At 38.3% G+C, this 26,898-nt stretch overlaps 1 protein-coding gene across 1 annotated transcript in view; it reads left to right on the top strand.

Moving 5' to 3' along the window:
* Positions 1–1,547: 1,547 nt before the first annotated feature.
* The window catches only part of Dctn4 (dynactin subunit 4), a 37,474-nt gene continuing 12,123 nt past the window's right edge, over positions 1,548–26,898 (top strand). The window contains exons 1-8 of the mRNA XM_004631310.2: positions 1,548–1,740; positions 5,553–5,623; positions 7,907–8,085; positions 13,741–13,784; positions 15,464–15,571; positions 17,173–17,246; positions 19,690–19,802; positions 20,189–20,298. Coding sequence (XP_004631367.1) covers positions 1,606–1,740; positions 5,553–5,623; positions 7,907–8,085; positions 13,741–13,784; positions 15,464–15,571; positions 17,173–17,246; positions 19,690–19,802; positions 20,189–20,298 — 834 coding nt within the window. The 5' untranslated portion in view covers positions 1,548–1,605. The remainder of the gene's footprint in view (positions 1,741–5,552; positions 5,624–7,906; positions 8,086–13,740; positions 13,785–15,463; positions 15,572–17,172; positions 17,247–19,689; positions 19,803–20,188; positions 20,299–26,898) is intronic.

The following is a 26,898-nucleotide window of genomic DNA, read 5'->3' as shown; positions in this document are numbered from 1 at the left end:
ATCACCTATAGGTATAAATCCTTCAGATAATTCTTATGTAGGTGATTCTGAGCCACTCGTGAGAAACACTGCCCTTGGCCTAAATCCTCAGCCCTATGAAGGGAGAATGTACTTCAGTTATCTGTGGCTCCCTCTCAAGACCTACCACATTGAAGGGACCAAATAATTACCCAATGAGTTATTCAAACCCACTCCTCTGTAGCATCTATTTCACAGAGGTCAGGTAAAATCCTGTGGCCTTTGCACCTTCAGCCTTCTGGTACTTTATTTCAGGGAAGATATGTACAAGGAAGGGATTCACAATCAGTAACTCAGTAGAGGCTAGGTAAATCACAAAGTTTAAGAGCTTATTAACATGAAGCAATTACAAATCAATTGGCTAATAATGTATCTTCTTCTAACAAGGCCACCTATGAAAGTAAATTATTACTAGGCTGTTGGTTGGTAAACAAGAAGTCAGAGTAAATAAAACCTGAAGACTTAGATTTAAGTTGCTACCATGTAACACAATTCATGGAAATACATACATAAAAGCACTGACTAACCCAAAAAGCATTATATAAATATATTATTAGCTTTATACTAGAAAATATGCTGGAGACATTATACCCAGAACACACAATCTTTGTAGTCAGAGGCAGGGTACTAATTATCCATAAAACCCTCTGCAAGTTATTGCATTTCCCTGAGCCTGTTTCCTGCCCAGTGAAAATAGAATTAAAATATTGCCTGCCCTTTGACATTTTGCATGAATTAAATGAAACTATGTAAAGTCTTGACACGTTATCCCGCATTTAATTCGTTCTTAATATTTTTTTTCGTTCTTAATATTTTATTAATACTTTTCAGGCCCATTCTGCTCACAAATGCTAGCATCAGATGGATAGTAAATAAAAATATATGAGTACAATGAAAAAAACAGACATGGTAGCTGCAACATAGGTCCCAGTCTCCGGCATGCCATTTTAGGTGGTTATCCTACATATTTATGCATTAGTTTTCACATTAGAAGAATGCAGACAGTGCCTGCCAGCACTGGTCATTTGTTGATTTCCTTTTTCCATTCATCCTTACTTATTAAATGCCTACAACATAGAGCTAATCTTAACTGCTCAAAACGTAGAAATGAAGAAGGAGCTTACTATCTAAGGCGTTTCAAAGGCTAAGTTTGCTATGGGTCACCGGCAGGATTGTCAAAGCACTGGTGAACACCTCTTGCCTGCATGCAAGGTGGAGACAAAGGAATGCCATAACAAAAGACAAAAGTGGCCCTTCTTTCCGGGCGAATAAAAGCAGAGCAATGTACCTGTCTGCATTTGAACTACTAGTTTCGACCTAAAGGCATAAAGGCTTGAAGCTGGTAGCTGCTGTTCACCGAAAGCTTTAGGAAAGGAGGGGGCGGGGGTTGGGGGGGGAAATAGCCTCCTTCTGCGCACGCGCCCTTGGATTTTCAACCGGCGCAAAGCCCTACTGGGTCGGAAACTGAAGACGTACTATACGTACTCTACGTACAAACACGTAAAGAGGGCGGGGGAGGGGAGGAGGGTAGAAACTGCTGTGCGTCACGTGACCAGCGGGAGCTTGGTTGGCACCTCCCTCCTTAAGATGGCGTCTTTGCTGCAATCGGAGCGGGTTCTCTATCTAGTCCAGGGAGAAAAGAAGGTTCGGGCCCCACTCTCGCAGCTTTACTTCTGCCGCTATTGTAGCGAACTGAGGTCTCTGGAATGTGTGTCTCACGAGGTAACGCTGTGGTGTGGGCAAGACTGTTGGAGGGTGTTCAATCCTAGTCACTGTGACGGGGGAGGGGCAAATTCCCCAGTTAGGGGCGGGCAGTTGTTTTTCCTAGCTTTCTCATTGGCTGTTCCTCCCGTCACTCAGTTGGGCTTGCGATTTAATTCGTTTATAGTCTGTCATTTGGAAAGGAAGTCCGGGTGGGGTTCAACGGGTCCTGTTTCTAGAGTGGCCTCTAGTTAAATAAATTTGACATAGACTCTGGGTATCTCTTGGTGGGCTAGGAAGAAAAGCCGGGGGTATTTAATTAAGGCCACTTGGGTAACAAAGCCCGTCATTCCAGGATGGATAAGAGAGGAACAGGCATTCTTATTCATGGCCCACCCACCTTGGAAAGTTCTGCCTGTTTGGCTAGAAACCAGGCCCATCCTCAAACTGTTTGCCATGATTCCTGTCTCTGGCCAAGACCTGCAGCAGGGAAGAGATATGGGTGGGGTGAGTTGAGTGAAAAACGTTTAGAATACAGTCTGTGGTGGAAGCTCAAAGAGGTATATTAAAGATGTTTCTGAGGGAACTGGTGCCATTCTTCACAGACACAAGTGGTAGTTGGGATAGGATCACAGCCAGGAAAAAAATAATCTCCAAACTTCCACAGCACTTGACCCAACTTGCTCATTTCAGTAAGTTTTAGGTATTAAAAGATGAGTAAGACATAAATCTTGGTATTGAGTAACTCAACTAAAGAAAAACCAGTTAGCAATGTTTCAGTACATGTGCTTTACATAATCTCCATGCCAATGAAAATGGATGTTTTATAAAACAAATAAAAAAAAAAAAACAAGTATCTTTGCTGCAGGCCACATAAACAGTAATTTAAGATTGGGAGGTAACATCAGGATTTGCACTTAGCCTGACTTAGAGAATTGTACTTAAGATCCTTGGGCTGTTAAAATGCATGTCAAAAGTTTTACGGTATAGGCCATTATACACATTAATAATTATTTTGTTGAAGAGACTCTTCATGATATTAAGGCTAGTCAAGGAAAGCTGTTAAAGGATACAAGAAAAGCAGTGCCAAATGCTTATGTATTTTATATGTCAGACATGACTTCTCTTATATTCTCTATTAGCAGCTTGTATATATTGCCTTGGCAGGTCCTTTCTCACTAAGATGTTTCCCTGTTGCAGCCCACCCCCAGAACTCACTGGGCATTAGGAAACTCAGCCTTCCTGATCTAATGTTCTCTAAAACTAGGCAGTGGTGGCACACCTATGGCACACATCCCAAAATGAGCTGTTTGTTACCTTTTTTTTTTTTTATGTATTTAGTACAGGGTCTACAGGGTTCTCACTAACAGATTGGACTTGTAGTGATTCTCCTGTTTTCAGCCTCTCAACTGCTGGGATTACAGGTGCATGCCATCACGCCCAGTCTCAATTGTGCCTTGGGGTCCGGGCCAGCATGGCACACCAGGGATCAAAACCAGCCTCTGCACCTGCATGCTTTAGTCCGCTGCTGAGCTATCTGGCCAGCCCTGTTTGTTGTCATTCATAGCTCTAAAAGGTTCATTGTCACTGAGCTAGGACATACAGTTAACATCTCTTATAATGTGGCACATACCTGAGATACAGAAGCCATTAGAGTTTGGGAAGAGGAAAGCAATCCACAAAGTTCTCATAGAGAATCTTTAGTCTGAAGCAGCACACAGAGGGAAAAGCAGAATTTGGAACAGGATCAGGAAGACAATGAATTGTATTTTGCCTTTTTTCATGTGTCAGTGTGAATTTAGTTAGCAATACTGTTTTATATTAAGTAGCAGCTTTTATTGATGTATACAAGTTGGACCTGTTTGTAATAGATGATGATAAAAAAAGATAGTTTCTTATCACAATGTTTATGTTCAAGTGAATGTCTTTTCCATCTGCAGGTAGTCAGCAATTGTTAAATAGGATCTACCTGCATTAAAGAAAATAATTATATAGACCTTGAAAAGTACAATAAATTTAAATTTTAATTTTAAACTGTGATATAAGATTAAAGCACCAGCAAGCGGGCACAGGGGCCAGGGGTTCAATTCCTGGGCCTGCTGTGCCGGCCCCGCCCTGGGGCATGCTGAGATGAACTGGGCATGGTGGCGCATGCCTGTAATCCCAGCTCTTGGGAGGCTGTAAACAGGGAGATCACTACAAATCCAATCTAATAGTGAGACCCTGAACATCCTGTAGACCCTTCCCTAAAAAAATACAAAAACAACAACAAAAAAAAAATCCTGTGATATAAGACTATCCTATAGTTGAATATGACATTTAAAAATCTCTAACTACAACTTTGTAAATAGTAATTTTTTTTTAATCTTTTATTTATTTGGTACAGGGTCTCAGCAGCTCAGACTTGTAATGTTCCTCCTGTCTCAGCCTCCCCAGCACTGGGATTACAGGCATGTACTCTGGTTTTGGTGGCAGGCTCACCACAGAACTTGCGCAGCATATAGTACAGGGGATCAAACCCAGGTCCTTGCACTTGCCAGACAGGTGCTTAGACTGCCAAGCTATATCCCTGGCCCCTGTAATGCTAATTTTTGCTTAGTAAACATAATAAATAATAAGAAAACTTACTTTTAAAATCTCCCCTTCACAGCTAAATGGATGGCCCAGTTTCCTAGTGAAATAAAGCTGAACTAGAGAGGAGATTTTACAGTTGGATTAAACTAATCTATGAGGTCATTGTAACATTCTTGATTCAGAAACTTTCATTTGTCTTTATAGACAACTTTCACATTTAACACAAAATCTTAATGAAAGGGAAGAAAAAATATCAGGAAGGAAAAAATAGAAGGATTTTAGAAAACCCATAGAGTTAAAAGGAAGCAAAAAAAGAAAGAAAGAAACAAGTTAAAAAGAAGCTGGGCAAAAACAAACAAACAAAAAAAAAAAAAAAACAATAGGGCCAGCAAGATAGCTCAGCAGACTAAGCACTCACTTAGCTAAGCGCAAGGGACCTGCCACATCAGTCCCACCCCCAGATACGCTGAGCCAGCACAGGAGTCAGGGTATGATGGCACACCCCTGTAATCTCCGCACTAAGGAGGCTGAAAACAAGAGGATCACTAGGAGTCCAAATGAGACCCTGCACAAAAACAAACAAACAAAAAAAATAGCTAGGCTTGGTGGTATGCCCCTGTAATCCCAGCACTTGGGAGGCAGAGGCAGGAGGATCATTACAAGTTTGAGACCAACCTGGGCTACAAGGTAAGCTCAAAGCTAGCCTGAACTACATAATGAGACCCTGTCTGAAAAAAATATATATATTCATTTATTTTTTCTCTGTACTTAGGAAAGGGTCTACAGGGTCTCACTACACAGATTGTATTCATAGTGATTCTCCTGTTTTCAGCCTCCCAAGCACTGGCATTACAAACGCACACCACCACGCCCAGTCTCAATCACCTTCTCAGTGCATCCTGCAGGGCAGAGCTGCCATGGCACGCAGGGGATCTAACCAGGGCCGCTGTGCTCTGCCTAAGCAGGTGCTTTAATCCACTGAGCTATCAGGCCGGCCCTTGAAAAAAAATTTTAAACTAAAATAATAGAGAGGAAGGGAGGGAGGGGAAGAGGCAGGCAGGCAGACAGGCAGACAGACAGACAGACAGGACTGAAGAATAAACCCTAAACCTGAGCAACTGGTTTATTCCTTCAGATCAGTGACTTTCACATCAGTGACTTCAAATCAGTGACCTGCTTAAAATTCATTATTTGATATTTATGTGAGCAAAGTTCAGTTTTTCTTTCTCTGATTTTTTTGATTGTTTATTTCCTCCTAGGTGGACTCCCATTATTGTCCCAGTTGCTTAGAAAATATGCCATCGGCTGAAGCCAAACTAAAAAAGAATAGGTAAGAACAGGACCACTTACTGTGTTTTTCAACTTTTGTTAAAATATCTAGTAAGGAAACATATAAAATTTTTCTTTTTTAAACAGCTTTTTTCCAATTTTTTAGTGTCATCATGGCCTATGATGAAATATCCTTTGATTTTACTACAAATATTCTATTTTAGAAGAGTTTTATACTGAAGAATCATTTTTGAAGATCATGCAGAGTTCCCAAACATTCTCCCCTAGTGTGTCTCTCCTTAGGTTTTGCTTGGCTGTGATCATTTATTACAACATCAATTTTCATGATTTTGAAAGTTGTTTTTTTTTTTTAATTTTATGTATTTGGTACAGGGTCTAACTATGCAACTTGGCCTCATAGTGATCTACCTGTTTTCAGCCTCCCCAGCACTAGGATGACAGATGTGTGCCATCACACCCCGTCTTGGTGGCCAGCTCGGCACACCCAGTGTGGGACTGGCACACGTGCAGTGCCAGGGATCAAACCCAGGTCCTCGCACTTGCCTAGGCAGGCACTTAGACCACTGAGCTATCTCAGCAGCCCCAGATTTTGAAATTTTCGACCAGTTGGGATCTGTGTGATGTCTGCCTCATGATATTAGAGATGTGTGTTGGGGAGAAGGACCAGAGAATTAAGGGGCCGCCTCTCAGCACATCGCATCAAGGATAAATACTGTCAGTATGATTTATCACTGTGCAGGTTAACCTTGACTGCCTAGAATGAGCTGGCATTTGTCTTGTTTCTCTACTGTAATGCTACCCCCCACATATGCATACACTGTACTGTATTCTTTAGAAAGAGAAGTACCATCACAGCCCATATTTAAAAGGTGGGGAATTAGGCTTCCCTCCCCTTAAAGACTGCCTGCATAACTATTTAGGCTTTCCTTGCATAGAAGATCTATCTCTTCGTTATTTTTTATTTAATCATTTACTGAAAAAGACTGAACTCTTGAATATACTTTGAATTATAATTCCATAGAAAGAAAGATTTTTTCCCCCCTGAATATGGTACAACTGTGGCCATGGAGAGTTCTTTAAGCTTGTTCCTGTATCTATTTTACATACCCATCTCATTGGGGTAGAGAGAATATTCTTCTGTTCAGTCATTTGAGTGCCATCCTTCCTGTACTGCAAGGTTTTCCAAGCTTAGTTTATGTACTTTTTTAGCTCCAAAATTAACTATTTCTCAAAAGTGCTTTGGTTCCTTTTATTGGAGAATGAAGTTAGACTCTTCTAAATGTGCATTACTGCTGGATGCCATATAGTCTTGACCTTGGTGGAACAGTCCTTTTGCTGCGAGTCGCATTTCTGTACTTCTTAGATATGAACCACTACTTCCTTTCCTGCCTCAGGATACAGTCTACGATAATGAGAATCTGTGTTGCATGTTTTCCACATGTCAAATTTAACATTTAATCCCTAAAGTATGTCTGTGAGATGGATACTATTATTATCCTTCCTTGAGAAAAATATTGAAAGAGCAAAATATCACAGGTAACAGAAGTAATACAAGACAGGCTATGAAATCGTAATGATCTTAGGTAGCAGAAGAGTTAAATGCAAGAGGGTACAAGGATCCAAAAAGAGAAATGTTGGCCTAGCAGTAGGAAGAGCGGTGTCTAAGGTGACATCTGAAAGCCGCGTGAGTGTGTTGTTCTGAACTGTTGCAGTCTGACAGCATGTCTGGTATCTGTTCAGGTTTCTGGCACAGCAGGTAAGCAGGCACTTTCCAAATCTAGTGTCATAGGTTCTTTCATTTATTCCGTTTTTCATTAAGCAATTGATTTGTCCTGTAAAGGAATAAGCTGTGACATTTACTTTTCCTCAGAAACATTCTTGACATCTATAAAGCATGAAGAGTCTAAAACAGTAAACACCACTTATGAACATGGATTCCTTCTTTGCAGTAGGATTGGGTCACTCAAATCCTTCGTGAACTATGGTGAAAATAATGAACATGTAATAGAATCAAAATGTTCAAGTTGATAAGCCCCCCCACCAAGAGTATTTTATTTTTTTTTTTTTTTTTTAATTTTTTTTCCCCCCTGCGGAACCAGGAATTGAACTCAGGCCCTTGCACTTGCCAGGCAAGCACTTATTCTACTAAGCTATCTCCCCAGCCCCTCTTTTTTCTTGAAAGACACTTCTTATATTTGTTCTCTTAAATTTTTGACTTCTAGAACGATAGCCTACCTACATTAAAGAAAATAATTATATAATAGTAGTACTTGGCTGATATGTATTATTGAATGAGTGAATGCTTGTGTTTATAATGTCACAGATGCGCCAATTGTTTTGACTGTCCTGGCTGCATGCACACCCTCTCCACTCGGGCAACGAGCATCTCCACACAGCTTCCAGATGACCCAGCCAAAACCACCATGAAGAAAGCCTATTACTTAGCCTGTGGATTTTGTCGCTGGACATCTCGAGATGTGGGCATGGCAGACAAATCCGTAGGTAGGTAAAGTAGACGTGATCATGAGCTGTTGTACGACCACTAGCAGTATAATTGTCCATAGGCCATTATCTCTGTAACCAGGCAGGGCAGCAAGAGCTGAGTGTGTTGCTGTTGAGTCTCCTGTATGCCCATATTCTGTACATTGCAGATCATGATGTTTCTTCTGAGACAGCGTAAAACTACTTAGTTTTCTTAGAGTTAATGAAATAGCTTTCATAAATCCAGTATTTATAGAATTAGACATATTTTTTTAAAAAATGAAAAAAATAAAATATAAAAAAAATTGAATATTCCTGATGTTGAAATACAACAGGGACAAAAGTAAAAGATAAAAGTTACAAACTAAGAAAAATAGACTAAAGATTAATAACCAAAACTGAGGAATCCTTATAAATCAGTAAGGAAAAAACTCAGGAAGATAGGCAAGGGGTATGAGCAGCAGCTCTCATAACAGGATCAAAATGTTCAATGTACAAAGTTTTGTTTAAAGTCAATAATAATCATGATAAAGCTTCATCTCTCTTGGAAAAAGATTTTAAATCTATTTTTAAATCTGCTTGACTATAACAGAAGAAAGTAGTTCTCTCATACCCTCCCATTTTAGAGAACAATTTGGCACGTATTAAAATTTTAAATTGCTTTTATCCTTCTGCCCAGCAGTTCGACGCCCACTTATATCCTAGAGTAATCTAGAGCATCCAAACATGCAAATAGCGAATACACATATGTGTGTGATTATGTATGTGAGTGTGTGTACACTTATATACAGAGTCTGCCAAAAGAATGTATGCACACTTCAGGAAAAGAAGAACTTGTATAAATATGTTAATACGAAATATATTGAGGCATCATGAAATTAATACAAGTTACCTTTTGCCTCTGTAATTACAAGGAGTGCTCAAAGTGGTGGCCATTAGCTTCCAGATATTTAGCATGAGAGCTGCTTGGGTAACCTCAGGCATCCAGAGTGTTGCACTTGCTTTTTAATTTCTTCTCTAAGGAGCCATAGTATAGTGGGTGTTCTGCAACGTACGGCATCTTCTAGGGCCCCCCATACAAGGATAACACATCATACTATTTTTTCTTTTCCTAAAATGTGTATACATTTTTATTTATGTCTGTATTTATTTATCTGCAGAACAAAAAAAAATTATGTCTTTCTGGATTTAAAGACCACATCTTACAGTCAGTCCAAAACTGTGAGTTGAGTAGGGCGAGGTGGCCTATACCTGTAATCCCAGCACTTGGGAAACTGAGGCAGGGAGGCTAAGGCAGGAGGATCATTGTGAGTTGAGACCAGCCGGGGCTGCAAAGTGAGTTCAAGGCCAGCCTGACCTGCCTAGTAAGACCCTATTTCAAAAAGATACACACAAAAAAAAATTTGAGTTAATTTTATGCTTTGTATAAATGGTTGCATTGCTTTCTGAAATTTAATTTTCTGAAAAGTTTCTACTTATAAAAATTAACATTTTTTTTATTTTTATAAGAATTACAGCTTACTAATAAGTTGGAAAGCCCATAATATACTCATTACGTGTCACTTTATGTATTTAAAATGAAGATGGACTTTTAAGTAAAACCTTTCTATAGATTTTTATACAATTTTCAAATAAATATGGATGAAATTTATTTCAGTTTTACTATTTCTAAAATTACAGTCCTTCATTCTGTGGTGTTTGCGTTTGGTTACAATACTTGAGCTCTTGGTTGTTTTTCTGACTTTATACATTGAGTTGGTAAAGTAAAATACATGCTTTTAAAAAGTAAACAAGCATACCTTAGTTATTTAAAAATGTTTGTTGCGGGCTCCACACTTACCTGAAATTTTATTTTTCCTAATAGTGCTGAGGATTGAACTCAGGGCCCTGCAAATGTTAGGCAAGCACTCTGCTGCAGAGTTACACTCCCAGTCCTTATAATTTGTATTAGAAAGATTTAGTAGCATCTTTTTAGATTACCACTAAATATTTGGGTTTGACTTATTTTGTTTTGTATTATGTTTTAACATCAGTATGGCAGGTAAATTAGAATTTGTTAGAGTTTAAGTTTAATGTCAGTGCCGTTCTGGCCCCACCCCCAGGGTGCGCTGAAATGGCGATTGAGACTGAGTGTGGTAGCATGCTCCTATATTCCCAGCGCTTGGGAGGCTGAAAATGGGAGAATCACTATGAGTCCAGTCTGTGTAGTGAGATCCTGTAGGCGCTATACTAAATATATTTTTTTAAAAAAGAAAAAAGTTCAATGTCTATATCTTCAAAGTGGCATGATGTAGGCCTCAGGAAGAAAGTGTTTGTATTTATTTTCGTCTAGTAAAAGCCCAGAAAACCAGACAAATGTTTTGTTACTCTGTAAGTAAATGTTTTAATGCCTTTCAGAGAAGTTATGCTTCAGGACTTTAAAAACTTGTGATTTTGAGCTAGGCTTCTGGAAACTTGTCTCCTCTGGGGCACTTTCCCTTCTCCTTCACCTCTAGGCTACCTTGACAGTGCTAATCCACTTCCTCCATGATGTCATTGGTATCTTAAGCCCTAAAACTACTCCAGATAGAACTAGTTGCTTAAATACTTTTCCATAACATACAGAAAAAAAATCTAATGAGATCACTGTCAGCCTCCCAAATTGCCATGTAGAATAAATTTCCAATTCTGAAGATGCAGTTGGGTGAAACATGCAGACTTTTAAAACTTTACTTCAGGATTACCTTAAGGCAACCTTTTAAGATTTTCATATTGTTTTACAACATGCTGTTTAAGCCATTACTTGGAAGAAAATTAAATATCACTTTCAGCAAGGTAATTAAGAGTCTTGTTTTGGAAAAAAAGTTTTTTGTTTTTTATGTAATTTATGTATTTGCTACAGGATCTCATTACACACCTGAGACTCATAGTGATCCTCCTGTTTTCAGCCTTCTCAGCCCTGGGATTACAGGTGTGCATCACCATGCCCAGACTTGATGGCTGACTCAGCACACCCAGGGGTGGGGCCAGCACAGCATGTAGTACTGGGACTCAAATCCTGGTCCCTGCACTTGCCTAAGGAGGTGCTTAGTCCACTGAGCTATCTTGCCAGCCCTTAAAAAAAGTTATTTTTAATTATATAAATAATATAGTTAAATATTTATGACCTAGCTTAAAAAATAAAATACAACAATGTAATTTCAGGGGGCCAGGGATATAGCACAGTGATATAAGTGCCTACCTGGCAAAAACAGGGTCCTGAGTTCAACCCCCAGTACCACAAGAGAGAGAGAGAGAGAGAGAGAGAGAGAGAGAGAGAGAGAGAGAGAGAGAACGAGAACACAACACTGGAGGCCAGGGAGATAGTTCAGTAGACTAAGCATTTGACTGGCAAGTGCAGGGTCCTGAGTTCAATCCCCGGTACCAAAGGGGGAAAAAAAAATACAATTTCAAACCCTCATGTCCTAGTGCTTCCCTTTTTCTCTCTGCCCCAGCCTACCATACTAAATTCAGTATTTACTGATGTCCATGCATGTCTTTATACTTCTCTACATCTGTATATAGCCTCCAGGAATTTTCAATTTTAAGCAACTGGAAACATACTGAATATATCTTACCAATATATATATCTTTTTCTTTCAACATTGTTTCCCATTCATAGTGAGTCGGGTGGTTTACCACAGTATACATAATCAGCAACCACCACTCCTACACCACCTCCACCCCCATTAAACTTGGGAGTGAATCCTCATTCCTTTTTGCAGTCAACACCCTCCCCCACCTCCTGGCTCCTTACTACGCTGATGGCTTTTCTGCCACTGTAATGTTAGTTCCTAGTTTGTATAATTGGAGTTCTGTAGTGCATTGTCCCTTGTGCCTAGCTTCTTTCCCTTTAGAATAATGACTTATATTTCATCCATGTTTTTGCTTTATATTGTTTTTATTGTTTCAGTTATGTGACTATTCCACAATTCATTTGTTCAGGCATGTAGGTTAGTTTTTAGTTTGAAGCTTAAATGAATAAAGCTGCTGTGAGCATTGGCCTGTGAATTTTTGTGTAAATACATGTTTTCATTTTTCTTAAGAGAGTATCTAGTAGTAGTATTTCTAGGTCATAGGATAAATGTGTATTCAACTTCACTAGAAACTGCCAAACTTGTTTTTGAAAGTGGCTCTGCAGTTTGGGGTCCTAACCAGAACAGTAGGAAAATTCTAATCCCTCAGCAACCCTTGCTAGTTCAGTGTTTTTCATTTGGGCTATTCCTGTGCATATAGAAGGGTACTTGGTTATGGCTGTAGATTGTGTTTTCTTAATATATTTATTTGTCATCCATATAGCATCTTTGGTAAAGTGTCCTCTAATCTTTTGTCTGACTTGTAACTTTATTCTTTCTGGGCCATTGAGTTATAATAGTTCTGTGTTTTGAAAGTCTGTTGGGGCATTTTTTTCTTAGTGTGTAGCTTGCTTTTTCATTTTCCAAATAGTACCTATTGAAGAACACAGATTTTATTTCAGTAAGACTTAGTTTATCAGTTTTATAGTTTGCACTTTGTGTGGTTTGTTGAGGAAACGTCAGCCTAACATGGTGTCACTTGGATTTACCTCTAGGTCCCCTTAGGTCTTCAATTCTGTTGCCCACTTCGGGATGGGCTTCATATATATTGTGAAGTAAAGATGGAGGGTTTTTCTTTTTTAACATGGATATCTTCAGTGTTGCAGCATCATTTGTTGAAAGTTTTCATTATGATTTTACTTTCAACTCTCCTGAATAATCTTTTCTTTCATTATTTGTGCCAAGTGTTAATTCTATAAGAAATTCTCTAGGGTCACAGGACACAGGCCAGTGACGGCAAACCTTTCAGAGACCAAGTGCCCAAACTGCAACCCAAAACCCACTTACTTGTCACAAAGTGCCAACACTGCATTCACATCTGAATACTGAGGTATTCATTTAGAAAAAGCAACTGTTATCTGATAGTGGGCTGCTGGAGCAACATGGCTCACATGGTAACAAAGGGGGTTCTGTGTGTCCCCTGCCAGATGCATGCCATAGGTTCACCACCATTGACATAGAATTTATATAATGTGGCAGATAAGAATAGGGGCTCCTCCCAGGCATGGTGAACACACCTTAACATCGAGCACTCAGGAGGCTGAGGCAGGAAGATCATTATATGTTTGAGGCCAGCCTGGGCTACATAATAAGTTAAGACCAACCTGAACTGTATGGTGAGACCTGGTCACCAAAAAATAAGAACAGAAACAAAAACAAAAAGAATAGGGGCTCTGAAGTCAAACTGCTTGCTCACTCTCTATGCATTTTGGGACAGGTTATTGAGCAACTCTGAGCTTCAGTTTGCTCATCTGTAAAATGAGACTAATAATAATAAAAGAGTTCCTACTTCAGAAGTTACTACAGAAATAGAAAGCAATATTAATTTTCAAGTGCCCAGTATTGAGACTGTGCATGCACTGATGGTGGAAGTAGTCATGATCATTATCACTATTATCATATTTAAACAAAAAAAATGTATTTTGAGCATGCTAATCAAGAAAATTTCTAAGCTTTTTTTCTTGGCAATTCTGTGATTTTATATTTCTAAGTTTGTGTGTATGTGTATAGTATAGATGACCTGGTTTTATGAGATAAGTTGATCAAATTGTGAAGACTTATTTAATGTTCCTTTATGTTCTAGCTAGTGGTGGTTGGCAAGAACCAGAAAATCCTCACACACAACGGGTAAGTAAAGGATCACACAACAGAGAGAATAAAATGAGAAAATATATTGTAAAACACTGAGATTCTTCCATTTTGTCAGTGGATGTAACCTATACCTAGAAATCAAGAATGTATGTTTTGTTATCTGTTACACATAGGGAAAATGTTTCTCATTATTTTGCGTCAGGTTGGATTGGGTCAGGTTGGCTTAGTTTTCTGAGACAAAGCCAGCTGTGTACTCCAGACTGGCCTGAAACTCACAGTGATCCGCCTGTCTTTGCCTCCAGAGTGCTGGGATTGTAGGCACACACCACCATGCTAGTGTAGAAAGTATTTTTCCCTGTGAGACACTAAATCACAGTATGACATCCTTTTCATTGACTTAATAGAAAAATCTTGATCTTTTTTTCTGTATTTGAACCAAATGTCAGAAAATAATTTTTTGTTCTTCACACACTAATGAATTAAGGTTTTATTTGTTCACAAATACTCTTGGAAATATGCACATGTAAATGTTTTAACCCCTAGAATCACTACTAATTTACAAAATACTATTAAATTCAGTAGTGGTTACTTATAGGCTCTTGACTTGAGTATACTTTAATTTATAACTGATCTCTTTGGTGTGTACAATGACCAATTGTTTATTCTTCACTTGAACTAGAATATGAGAAAGAGAAACTATTATAGAACTAAGGAATGTACTGTCAGAGTGCACAATCATTGATAATTATTCACCTATGACATCAGCAAAAAATAAAAATAACAAATATCCTGGATGAAAGTATGGAGAAAATGGGTTTTCTCATACATGCTATTGTATTAATGGAGGTTGGAACAAATTTCTTGAACAACTTCTAGGACTCTTATCAACAGAAATAACTTGAATTTTATGTACGTATGTATATGAAACATTTTTCAAGTACTTAGCTAGGGGCTAAGGACTATGCCAAACAAATTTGCTACAATAGTAGAGGTTAAGTCTAATGGGAAAAATGAGAATCTTCAGATTTAAAAAGAAAAAAAAAAAACCTATGCTAACTAACATGAAAGAACAATAAATCATGCCATGTAAAAATTTCTTAGAGTATTCCAACTAGTTAGGTCTACTTCTGAGGACTGTTCACATATGAGGACAACAGAAACAGTAAGAAAAGGATTCAAAGTAGGAGTTTGACTAACACAAAGAATTTGTAATTGCAGAAAGCAAAAGCATGTAGTGTAGTATGTAAAAAAGGGATTGTGAGCCAGTTGTGATGACCCATACCTGTAATCCTAGCACTCTGGGAGGCTGAGGCTGGAGGATCACAAGTTCAAGTCTAGCCTTGGCTATATACCTAGACTGCCTTTAAAAAAAAAAAAAAAAAAAGTATGGGGCAACGCATTCAGGACCCCTCCTGTCCCTTAGGTGCTCTTTGTAGTCCCCATTCCTTTTCTCCAATAAATTTTCCTAACCTCAAAAATGAATGAAAGAAAGAAATTAATTTTCAATCTTTTTGTTGCCTGTTTTTTTCTGTTGTTGATTACAGTTCAGAAAATAGATCATGTAATGAAAAGAAATTATCTTTAAAGAAAAAGGCAAATTTCCTCATTTGTAGTGATTGGTCTTTTATTATGTGGTTAATCAGTATGGTTGATTAATTTTGTGTTTCCTGTTGTCTTTCTCATGAAACAAAGACTGACTCTTTGATTTCTTACAGATGAACAAACTGATCGAATATTACCAGCAGCTCGCTCAGAAAGAAAAGGTTGAACGAGATCGCAAGAAATTGGCACGGCGTAGAAACTATATGCCTCTAGCTTTTTCGGTGAGGTTTGGCACAAAAAGGAGTTTATAAGACCTGTGAGGCATAAGAACAGTGAGCGTTTCTCAGAATGGCCATTGTCGTAGATTCCTGAATCCAAGATGGCAGAGATGGTGAAGTCCAGCAGTTACATTTTTCCTAGATTCTGTTTCAGTTTTTGTCTTGAGGGAGATATTTGCATTTCTTCTCCACTCCCCTTTCTCTTTTATTCCTCCCCAGCAGAAGGCAACTGTTTAATTTCCTAGCTGCTGCAGAACTTTACTTGTAGCTCCTTATTGCAGAAAGTGTGACAAGAGGAGGGGCGTAAGTGGTGGCTCTCACTCGCATTAACCCTGCAGCCCATCTTTGACACCTTTGAAGTTCCCCAGCTCTAGTCACATCATTTTTTTACATGATCCCATATTTTTCCAGTGTGAGAAACTGGCTTTACATAGTTAAATAAACTACATGGTTTATTCGAACTGCACATGGTTAAATAAATATTAACATATGCAAGTAGAATTTCTGGCATGAATTATTCATGGAAGTCATTCTCTACCACTTTATATATTACTAGGCAGAAGCAAGAGATGAAGATTTTGAGTTTTTGTTACTGTTCCCTAAGTGTTTCTGTTCTATTATTTGATGTTGTTCCTGTTTGCTCTCATAGAACAATTTGTTTTCTTTGTGCTTGCTTAGGGCCCTGCAGGTTGATTTAACAAATAACACTGAGTGGCAGTGACATGTCAACACAGTACTAAGCACTTCATGTGCATTTTATTTAGACCTCACAAGTGATATAGTAGTGTATCCCTACCTTATAGTTCAGATGAGACCTGGAAAAGTTAACACTGGGTTCAGCTGAGAAGTTAAACCATGAAAGCCTTAAGGATCGCTAAAGTCTATATTCAATATTTACAATTGAACTTAATAAAACATTAACCCTTGTAAAACACCTACATTTACTAAAGAAGTGCATTTTTTCCAAATAATCTAATGGTATAGTCAGTATATGCCCTACAGTATATTGTACTTAAGAGAAGAATTTGAATTAAATGCATTTTTTCCCCAACTTTCCCATATACCTGCTGCTGTTGAGTTTGCTTCTTCTATCTTATGCTGCATTTTTTTGTCTCTGTTGCAACCTGCTGCTATTTTGGGGCTCTACAGCAACATACTATTCATGTAGTGGTAAGTTCTCTTTTATGATTCTTGCTGACCCTGAAGAAATTAGCAAATGGTTAGCAAAAGTGTTCCAGGAAGAAATTCACCATGTATAATGGCTGGGCCATTGTGTAGATATTTTTCGATTAGTAGTAAAAGCTCACATTTGCTGGGTCCTGAGTTCAATCTCCAGTACCGGGAAAAAAAAAAAAAAAGTTCACATTTGGTTCACTTTTACTATATTAATATAGTTTCAGACTCTTATCTGGAGCTTTTATTTGAGAATAGAATATTGATGGGGTTACGAATTATTCTTTAAAAGAAGCTTTTAAATTAGCCTTTTTGTTTCATTTGCTTATTTCCTTAAGCTTCTCATGCTGTCCCACCCCAAATTCTTGGTTTCAATCAGTAATATGTGTAACTACAAACTACCTAATAGGAATGTCTGAACTTTTTTTTAGGACAAATATGGTCTTGGAACAAGGCTTCAGCGACCACGAGCTGGTGCATCCATTAGTACACTTGCTGGACTTTCGTAAGTTTGGACATTAAATGACTTGGAGGACAAAAGTTGGTATCAAAATATTTAAAGATCTTAGGCATAATATGGAACAGGTATTTTTCATCAAGTATTGATATGTTAAACTTTAAGTCCCTACAGAATATGATGAAAAAACATTTTAAAAATTTAAAAAAAAAAATTAAAATAGGCATAAAGATTATATAATTCTTACGTTTACACATAAATCCAGGAATCTAACCATATACAGCCTTGTAGCAGGACAGTCCCACAACATTCCTTTTCCTGTCTCCTGCCTTCATTCACCACCCCTTTCTTTTTGAACAATCATCTACCTGAGAGACAGCATGGCAGCAACTGGCATGTCATGACAAACAGCCCATATTCAGAAGACCAGAATGACAGGCACGCCAAGCATGAACCTACTATTACAAATTGCCATCTTCAGTGCAGTTGCTTAGTTCACAGGTGTCTGTATATATAATCAGGGTGAGAATCATTCCAGTTAACTGCTAGATTCAAAAATCTTCTGAAGATTCTCAGGATCATTGCCTTACTCATTTTCTACATATAACTATATGGCTTGCCCTGTCATGTTTCCTAGCTCTTCTCCTTGATCTCTTTTCATTGTCTAGTCCTCAAGTTCTTGCTTTCCTTTTAGTTGTATTATACCTTTCTATTTGTATTTCTTCTTTTGAGTTCTTATACTAGGGAAACTATATTTACACATGTGTCTGGTTTATTTCACTTATGAGTATATCTTCAAGTGACATCCACTTAAATATAAAGGCTTTGAGTTTATCATTCTTTATACCTGAATAATACACTGTTGTATAAAAATACCACATCTTTTTCATCTATTCCTCGGGTGATGGGCATCTTGGTTGTTTCCAAGATTTGGCTATCACAGATTTTGCTGCTATAAACATAGGCACACATATATCACTATGATATGTTTTCAGATCCTCCAGGAAAATTCCCAGTAGAGGAATAGCTGGTTTAAATGGGATTTCCAGTCCAAGTTTTCTAAGGAGTCTCCACACTGATTTCTATAACGGTTGCACCAGTCTGCATTCCCACCAGCAGTGGAAAAGGGTTCCTTTTTCCCCACAGCTTCCAACATTTGTTGTTGATTGATTTCTTTATGATAGCCATTCTTTTAGGGGTGAAATGATATCTCAATATTGTTTTAACTTGCATTTCATGGATGGCTAGCGATGTAGAGCATTTTTCCATATACTTATTCGCTTCTTTAATTTCATCCTCTGAGAAGGGTGTGTTCATCTTGGATGGCCATTTCTGGACTGTGTCTTTAAATTTTGGGGCCCTAGTGTTTTTTAGTTCTTTATAAATTCTAGAGAGCAGACCTTTGTCTGAGTACTTAGGTTAAGCATAACAGCCTAGGTTGTATAGTAATAACAATAAGCTTCTCTTCTGGATGATTAACAACCTAAGTTTGCAGACCAAAATTAGAGAGAGGGCCGCAAGGAAAGCCAGCATTTTGGCCCTAGCCTTCCAAGGTCAATTAAGACTCAGGACATATGAGAACTTGTACTGTAACGTCACATAACTCAGTAGTGTCCCAAATTTTCTGATCAAGGAGATTATGGGGCCAAAAAGGAAAGTGATCGATGATGTAGAGTGTGCCTAAGGAGAGTCACATCGAGAGAAAACATTCTCAGGCTTTCACAGAGAGCAAATTGGCCAAGCAATGGCCGTGACTCATCCACATGGCTGACACTGACAAAGGATCTACAATCTCTCAGGATAAATCCTGAGGGGATTTGACTGACCTTATCAAATCCAAAAGCTACAACTTTTGTTGCATAGGTCCTGCTTTATCTTGGTCTTAACCAACCAGCAGAAAAGTATAAAAACAAAGTATAAGAAGTAAAGCCATGGTGTTATGTTCAGCTGTACAGGACTCTTGTCAACCATTTCTGACACTGCCAGTCAAATAGAAGACCCAATACTGTTAGGGACTACTGGACTCTTTTAGAATATTTTGCTGAGTTAATACACCTATAATCAAATGACAGAACTAAACAAAAAAGGGGATACAGATGAATGTCCATTTTGTATCTGTGTATTCAACATGGTTTGGATAGATACATAGTTACATCCTCTTAATGAATAGAGGGATTTGTTCTAATAGTGTTTGTAAATAGGATATCATGTCTGCATCTTGTACAGCAAATAACCACTAGGAAGAGAGTATGCAATGTGTTAATTATTGGAACTGTCCCACCAATTTGATTTGAAACTTTCTCATTGCTATTTGTTTCTCAATAAAATTATGGGGGAAAAAAAGAAAAATATTTAAAGAATGTAATTTTTTTTTTTTTTAAAGAGGGAAAAGAAAAACAATTGGCAATAGGGGAAAAGATTGTTATACTTAGAATAAACTTTGAGGAGAATCATATGGAATCTTGGGAAATTGCTGCTTTCTATCTTTTAGTCTGAAAGAGGGAGAAGACCAGAAAGAGATAAAGATTGAGCCAGCTCAGGCTGTGGATGAAGTAGAACCTCTGCCTGAAGACTATTACACAAGACCAGTAAATTTAACAGAGGGTAATTTTATACTTTCTCCCTTGTGTCTGCCTTGGTTACTTATATTCTTGTCATTAGTGACTTTTAATAGGATGGGTGTTAGTATGGTAGCAAAATGACATGTGGAAAATGAAGTAGATATAATAGATATAAAATAAACTTTTAAATGCCTGCCCAGGGGCTGGGGAGATAGCTCAGTAGGATAAGAGCTTGCCTGGCAAGCGCAAGGGCCTGAATTCAATCCCCAGTTTCACCAAAAAACAAAAAAATGCCTGCCCAGTTTGTATTCTGTAGTTTTGTGAACAGTATTCACAATGACAGTATTCCTTGACGTCATTGCCAGCTACATGTAAGTCTGCTTTTGGAATGGACTGTAAACTTAGCCTAGTTTCTGCCTTTCGTGCTAGTGACCACTCTTCAGCAACGACTCCTACAGCCTGATTTCCAACCGATCTGTGCTTCACAGCTTTACCCTCGCCATAAGCATCTTCTGATCAAACGGTCCCTGCGCTGCCGGGTAAGTATTCTCCTCTGTTGAATCCCCTACAAGAGAAATCATACTAGAGCAAAAATAAACATGGTGGTAGCTGGGTCAGTGTAGTAAACATAGAAAACAGTTATGCCCAATGTATTACACACTCAGGCAGTATTTTAAATGCTTTCGTTCCTCACAATCTCACAAACTCAATCCTCATAATCTTGTAGAGGTGAGTACCACTGCTTTCCCTAGATGTGGAAACTGAAGTATCTGAAGGTTATATACATGGTGATAACTCCTAAAAGAATATTAAAAGAACATGTAACAAATTAGTAGAGGTGGCAAAAAATAATAATAATAATAATGATTTGAATGAAAAAGACAAGGAAAGAGAAAAAAGAAAAATTCATATCCTAGGAATCCACTAAATAACAGTTTCTTCAACAAATAAATTCTAAAAACAAACTAAAATTAAAAAAAACCATTTAGGTCAGATCAGTACTGTTCCACAAACTTTCTGTAATGATAGAAATAGTGTTTGTTTGCACAGCCCAGAACAGTATCCATGTGGTAACTAAGTACCTGAGATGTGGCAGGGAGATAACTTTGGTATGTCTTGCTTTAAAGTCACCTTAGCAGAGATCAGAGAGGGAACACCAAGATGATGGGATGGTAAGCAACAGGGAAGGAGCCACTCTGAGAGTCACTATCCAGATGCTGGAATACAGCATTGTAAGGAAGACAAGAAGGGCAGTGGGTCTGTTGGACCCAGGAAGGATCTGAAGCATGAATTGCAGCCCACAGAATGAGTGAAGGGAGAAATTTCAATGAAGCAGGAAGTTCGTGGTGACACCTTCTCCCTGAGATGTGATTCCCTGCACAAAAGGAACACTTCAAACCTTTGGGCTCATGGTAACTGCTGGTAGCCCATGGAGAGACACAACAGTGGAGGGGAGCAGCAGACATAAAGGACTTAACTAGCTGGCAGTGAGTGGCTGTGTTTAATGCTGTTGTCATTGCTGATGGAACCACCAAAGCCAAAAATGAGATAATTGTTCTAAACAGTTGTGCTACCTGGTATTCCAAGACTGAGATTGACTAAAGGTCACAGAAAATTCTATGGCACATTGCCAAAGAACTAAGGCCTAGGCCAAACAGGCAGCAATTTCTCTTCCTCAACAAATTGAAGAGATAGGAGCTTGCAACCAACTCAGAATCCAAAAACCAACTACACCTGTAATACACTTTGATGAAGTTGTTTCCTAAGGATTCTGAATATTAGCAATAGGGGTCATGGAGATAGCTCAGCAATCTAAGTCCCTGCCTACACAAGTGCAGGGGCCCTTGTTTGATCCCCAGTACCACATGCCATGCCAGCCCCACCTCAGGTACACTGAGCTAGCCATGAAGACTGGGTGTGGTGGCACATACCTATAGTCCCAGCACTGAAGAGGCTGAAACAGGAGGATCACTATGAGTCTGAGTTGCATAGTGAAATCCTGTACCAAATACATAAAATTAAAGAAATAAAAATAAATACTAGCAATAAAGCAACCTAATGTAGCCAATTTGCAAACATCACCCTAGGAATTAATCTAAAAGGGCCAGCAGACTAAAGCACCTGTTTAGGCAGAGTGCAGAGGCTGAGGTTCAATCCTTGGCATGCTGTGGAGTGAGCTGAGACAGCAATTGAGATTGGACATGGTGATGAATGGCCAGAAGCTCTTGGGAGACTGAAAACAGGAGAATCACCGTAAGTCTGATCTATGTAGTGAGACCCTGTAGACTCTGTAGACCCTGTCCTAAATACAGAAGAAAAAAAAGGAATTTAAAAAAAACAATGAGAAGATACTTAAATAACACATAGCCTCAGGTATCCAGTTTACCAAAGGCAAACCCACAGGAAATCAGGTGGAATAATCTGAATGCCACCCACCTGGACTCTGAAGTGGTAACCAAGCAATTGAATGAGGCTCTAGAAAAACTCAAATAAGAAATAAATGTCTCAGTTAACTGCAGAGATGGTCTCCACAATGAAAACCAAGCATAGTGACTAGAAGAGATACAGACAAAAAATACAGGAGCTTAAAAAAATTATGGAGGGCCACAGAGATAGCTCAGCAGTCTTAAGCGCCTACCTAGAGTTCCATCTGATACCTGATTCCATGCCAGCCCCGCCTTGGGCATGCCAAGCCAACCACCAAGATCAGGCATGGTTGCACACACATATAATCCCAGCACTGGGGAAGCTGAGAGAGGAGGATCATTACAAGTCAGAGCTGCATAGTAAGACTCTACCAAATACATAAATTTTTTTTTAAAAAATTATGGAAGCCATGAATGCTCAGCATAGGAAAGAAATGGAATTTATAAAGCAGATTCAAGCAAATATCCAGGAAGATAAAAATTCCATTTAAAGTATCCATAGCTGATTAAGCCAATGAAAAGACAGGATCTCAGATATGGAACATAGCTTTGCAGGGCTAGGGAGATACCTCAGCGACTTAAGTACCTGCCTGGCAACCACAAGATCCTGAGTTCAATCCCCGATACTGAAAATAAATAAATAAGTACATCCATACACAGAATATTCAGGGATCAAGAAAAGAAAGATTACTTTATTTATTTCTTTTTGTACTAGGATTGAACTCAGGACCTTGCACTTGCCAGGCAGGTACTTACGCCACTGAGCTATATCCCTACCCCTAAGATTTCTTAATAATAGCAAGGTGCTATGAGAAATCAATACAGCAGCTGCTAGATGAGGCGAAGAAAAATAACTTAAGATTGATTGGCGTCAATGAACAATCAGGAAAGACAGCACAAATGAAATAAAAAAAACAATGTTCACAGACATCATGCCACAAAATTTCACTGGAAAGCAAAAGAATTTTACATACAGATAATAAAACTCCAACTTGCCACAATCAATAAAAGAATCTCTGGCCAGGCATATCATAGTCCAGATACCAGAAATTCAACACAAGAATACAATCTTAAGTGCTATCAAGGACAAGCAACAAATCACCTATAAAGGAAAGCCCTTCAGAATCAACAGTGACATCTCAGCACAGTCGAGTCAAGAAGAGCTTAGAGTGAAGGATTTCAGGTTCTAAAGGAAACAGTCTTCAGCCCAGATTGATGTACCCCATAAAACTATCTTTCAAAGCTGATGGAAAAATAAGATACTTCCATGACAAAGAAAATCTGAGAAAATTTATGACCACCAAATGAGCACACCAAAATGTATGGGAAGTCATTCTAGAAAGGGGTAACAAAGACTACAACTCTGTAAACCCCAACAGAAGAAATCCACCAGGCAATGCAAACAATTAAACAGGAAAGGAAAAAAAGCGGAGTGGTTAACAACAGGAAAATAACATAAGAAGAATAAGTCAATACTTGTCAGTTGTAGCTATCAACATTAATGACGTCAGTTCACCAATCAAAAGATGCAGCCTGTCAGAATGGATCAAGAAGCAAGATTAATAATGTGCTGCATACAAAAAACATACTCAATTCAAAAAGAAATTCGTACACTGAAAGTCAAAGGATGAAAAATGATACTCCATGTGACAGGAACCCAGAAAAAAACATCCAGTAGCTGTTATATTTGCAAAGTGAATTTCAAACCAATACTGATGAAGAAAAATAAAGAAGGTTACTGCATCCTTGAAATGGGAACAATCCAAGAGGAAGAGATAACAGTCATAAGTATATGGTCAACAAATACCAGTATATCCAACTATATATTAGAAATATTTACGGACAGGAAAAATCAAACAATAAAATTTTATTAGGGGATTTCATTGAATCTAATTTCAATGAGTGGCTGGGCCACTCATAAGAGATCAACTAGACAAAAATAAACAATGAAATAATAGAACTGAATCAAACTTTTGAAGACCTGGACTTACTTTTGTGTGTGTGGCCTCCTCAGCCCACCCTGGGGACAGGGCTTGTGGGGCACATGGTGCTGGGGAATCAAACCGTGGTCCCTGTGTGCTTGCCTAAGCAGGCGCTTTAGACTGCTGAAGTATCTCACTGGTCCCAGAAATGGAATTTAAGTAGATGTCTACAGAGTGTTGCCATCTGAGTACACATTCTTCTCTGCTGCACATGGGATGTTCTCCTAAATAGACCACATACTAACTCATAGAACATGCTTAAGTAAATGTAAAGGAATTGAAATTATCCCTTACAGGGGCCGGCAAGATAGCTCAGCAGTCTAAAGCACCTGCTTAGGCAAGCACATAGGGAGTACAGTTTAATCTCCAGCACCACATGCTACGCCAGCCCTGCCCCCAGGGTGGGCTGAGCCAGCCAAAAAAAAAAGAAAGAAGAAATTATGCCATACATATTATTAGACCATAGTGCTATGAAATTGGAAATCAATGGCAAAAGAAACCAGAACTTCATAAATACATGTAAATTAAATAGCACCAAAAGGTTAGAGACAAAATTAAAGAAATTAGTTTCTATAATTAAATGATAATGATAGTACAACATACCAGAATTTAGGAGACACAATGAAAGCAGTTCTAAAAGGGAAGTTTACAGCTGTGAATACCCATATGAGGAAAACAGCCAGCACAAATAAACAACTTAATGGTGAACCTCGAACTTCTAGAAAAAGAAGCATAAGCTAAACCAAAATCTCACACAACAGAGAAAATATAAAGATCAGAGCAGAAATTAACAAACTGAAGACTAAAAAGCAACACAAAAAAAAAATCAATGAATCAAAGAGTTGATTCTTTGAAAGATTAAATATAATTGACAAACCCTTATCCAACTTTATCAAAAAGACAGATCCACATGAACATGAACAGGAATGAAACCCTGCCAAACTCCAGAAGATCGTCTATATGCTTAGAAAACTTGTATTCTAATAAGATAGAAAATGCAGAAGAAATGGATAGATTCCTAGATAAATATGAATTACCAAAGGTGAATCAAGAAGATATAAAATTCCTAAATAAACCAAAATCAGTGAAGTTGAAAATGTAATTAAAAACCTACCAACAAAGAAACCCCAGGCCCTGATAGATTCACTGCTGAATTCTGTAAGAAACTTGAAGACCTAACACCACTATGTCTCAAACTTTAATGAAATTAAAAGGGAAGCAGTACTCGCATATTCATTCCTGGAAGCAAGCAGTACCCTAATATCAATACCAGAGAAGGACCCAACAATTACAGGCCAGTCTGCCTTATGAACATGTATGCAGAAATCTTCAATAAGGTCCTGGCAAACAGAATGCAGCAAATCCTCAAGAAGATTATGCACCATGACCCAGTGGGCTTCATCCCAGGAATGCAGGGCTGGTTCAACATACACAAATCAATAAATGTAATACACCATCTTAACAGAGCCAAGGACAAAAATCATAGTCAACTCAATAGATGCAGAAAAATCTTTTGACCAAGTCCAGCATCTATTCATGATAAATACCCTACAAAAAATCAGGATAGAAGGTTTTTACCTCAATCTGGTAAAAGCCATCTATGGCAAACCAAAGCCAACATCATACTAAATGAGGAGAGAAAAAAACAAAACAAAAATGAAAGCTTTCACTCTAAAATCAGGAACAGCCAGGTTGGTGGTACACACCTGTAGTTCCAGCACGCAGGAGGCTGAGGCAGGAGGAAGACTATTGCAAGTTTGAGACGAGCCTGGGCTACAGAATTTGAACTCAAGGCCAGCCATAGTGAGACCCTGTCTCAAAAAGACAAAAAAATAAAAATAAAATCAGGAACAAAACAAGGATAGCCACTTTGTCCACTCGTAGTCCACATAGTCCTAAAAACTTTAGCCAGAGCAATTAGATAAGAGAAAGAAAAAGATTAATGATAGGAAAGGAAGAAGCTAAATTGTCATTAAATAATGGTGATATGCAGATAACATGCTACTCTACAAAGACCCCAAAAATTCCACTAAAAATTGCCAGATCTAATAAGCAAATTCAGTAGCTAGCTGCACACAGTCACCACCCGGAATTCAGTTGCCTTCTTGTACACAAATAACCAACTCACTGAGAGAAATTAAGGAAATAATATCTTTCACAATAGCATTAAAAAAAATGGAATACGTAGGAATCAGTCTGACAAAAGATGTAAAGGACCTCTACATTGAAAATTGTACTTTGCAAAAGGAAATCGAAGTGGGTTCAGAAAATGGGAAGATACCTCTCTTGCTTTTGAGTAAGCAGACCTAATATAGTAAAAATGAGGGGCCGGGCAGATGGCTCAATAGAATAAATGCCTCCCTGGCAAGTGCAAGGGCCTGAGTTCAATCCCTGGTTTTGCAAATAAATAAATAAATAAATAAATAAATAAAATGTATTTATAGTGGAAATATTCCTACTGTCCATCAATTTCTGTCTAATTAAATAAGATACAGAAATAGTTACAATGGCTGAAAGAGTTCTCTTTGTGTGTTGAAAGGGAATTCCAACTTAAATGAAAAGAACAAAGGGCAAAAGAATATATAAAGTGCTCCTTTTAAGCCAGGTGTGGCGTTGCATGCCTGTGTTCTCAGTATCTGAGGCCAAAGTAGGAGGAATTCAAGTTTAGGCCCGCCTGGACAACCTCAGTTACTTTTGAGAACCCTCTCTTTTTTTTTTTTTTTTTTTTTTT

Source organism: Octodon degus, unplaced genomic scaffold (assembly GCF_000260255.1).
Source record: "Octodon degus isolate 3935 unplaced genomic scaffold, OctDeg1.0 scaffold00040, whole genome shotgun sequence".
Classification (NCBI taxonomy): domain Eukaryota; kingdom Metazoa; phylum Chordata; class Mammalia; order Rodentia; family Octodontidae; genus Octodon; species Octodon degus.
The sequence above is the reverse complement of the archived record's forward strand: the minus strand, read 5'-3'. Positions and strand labels throughout refer to the sequence as shown.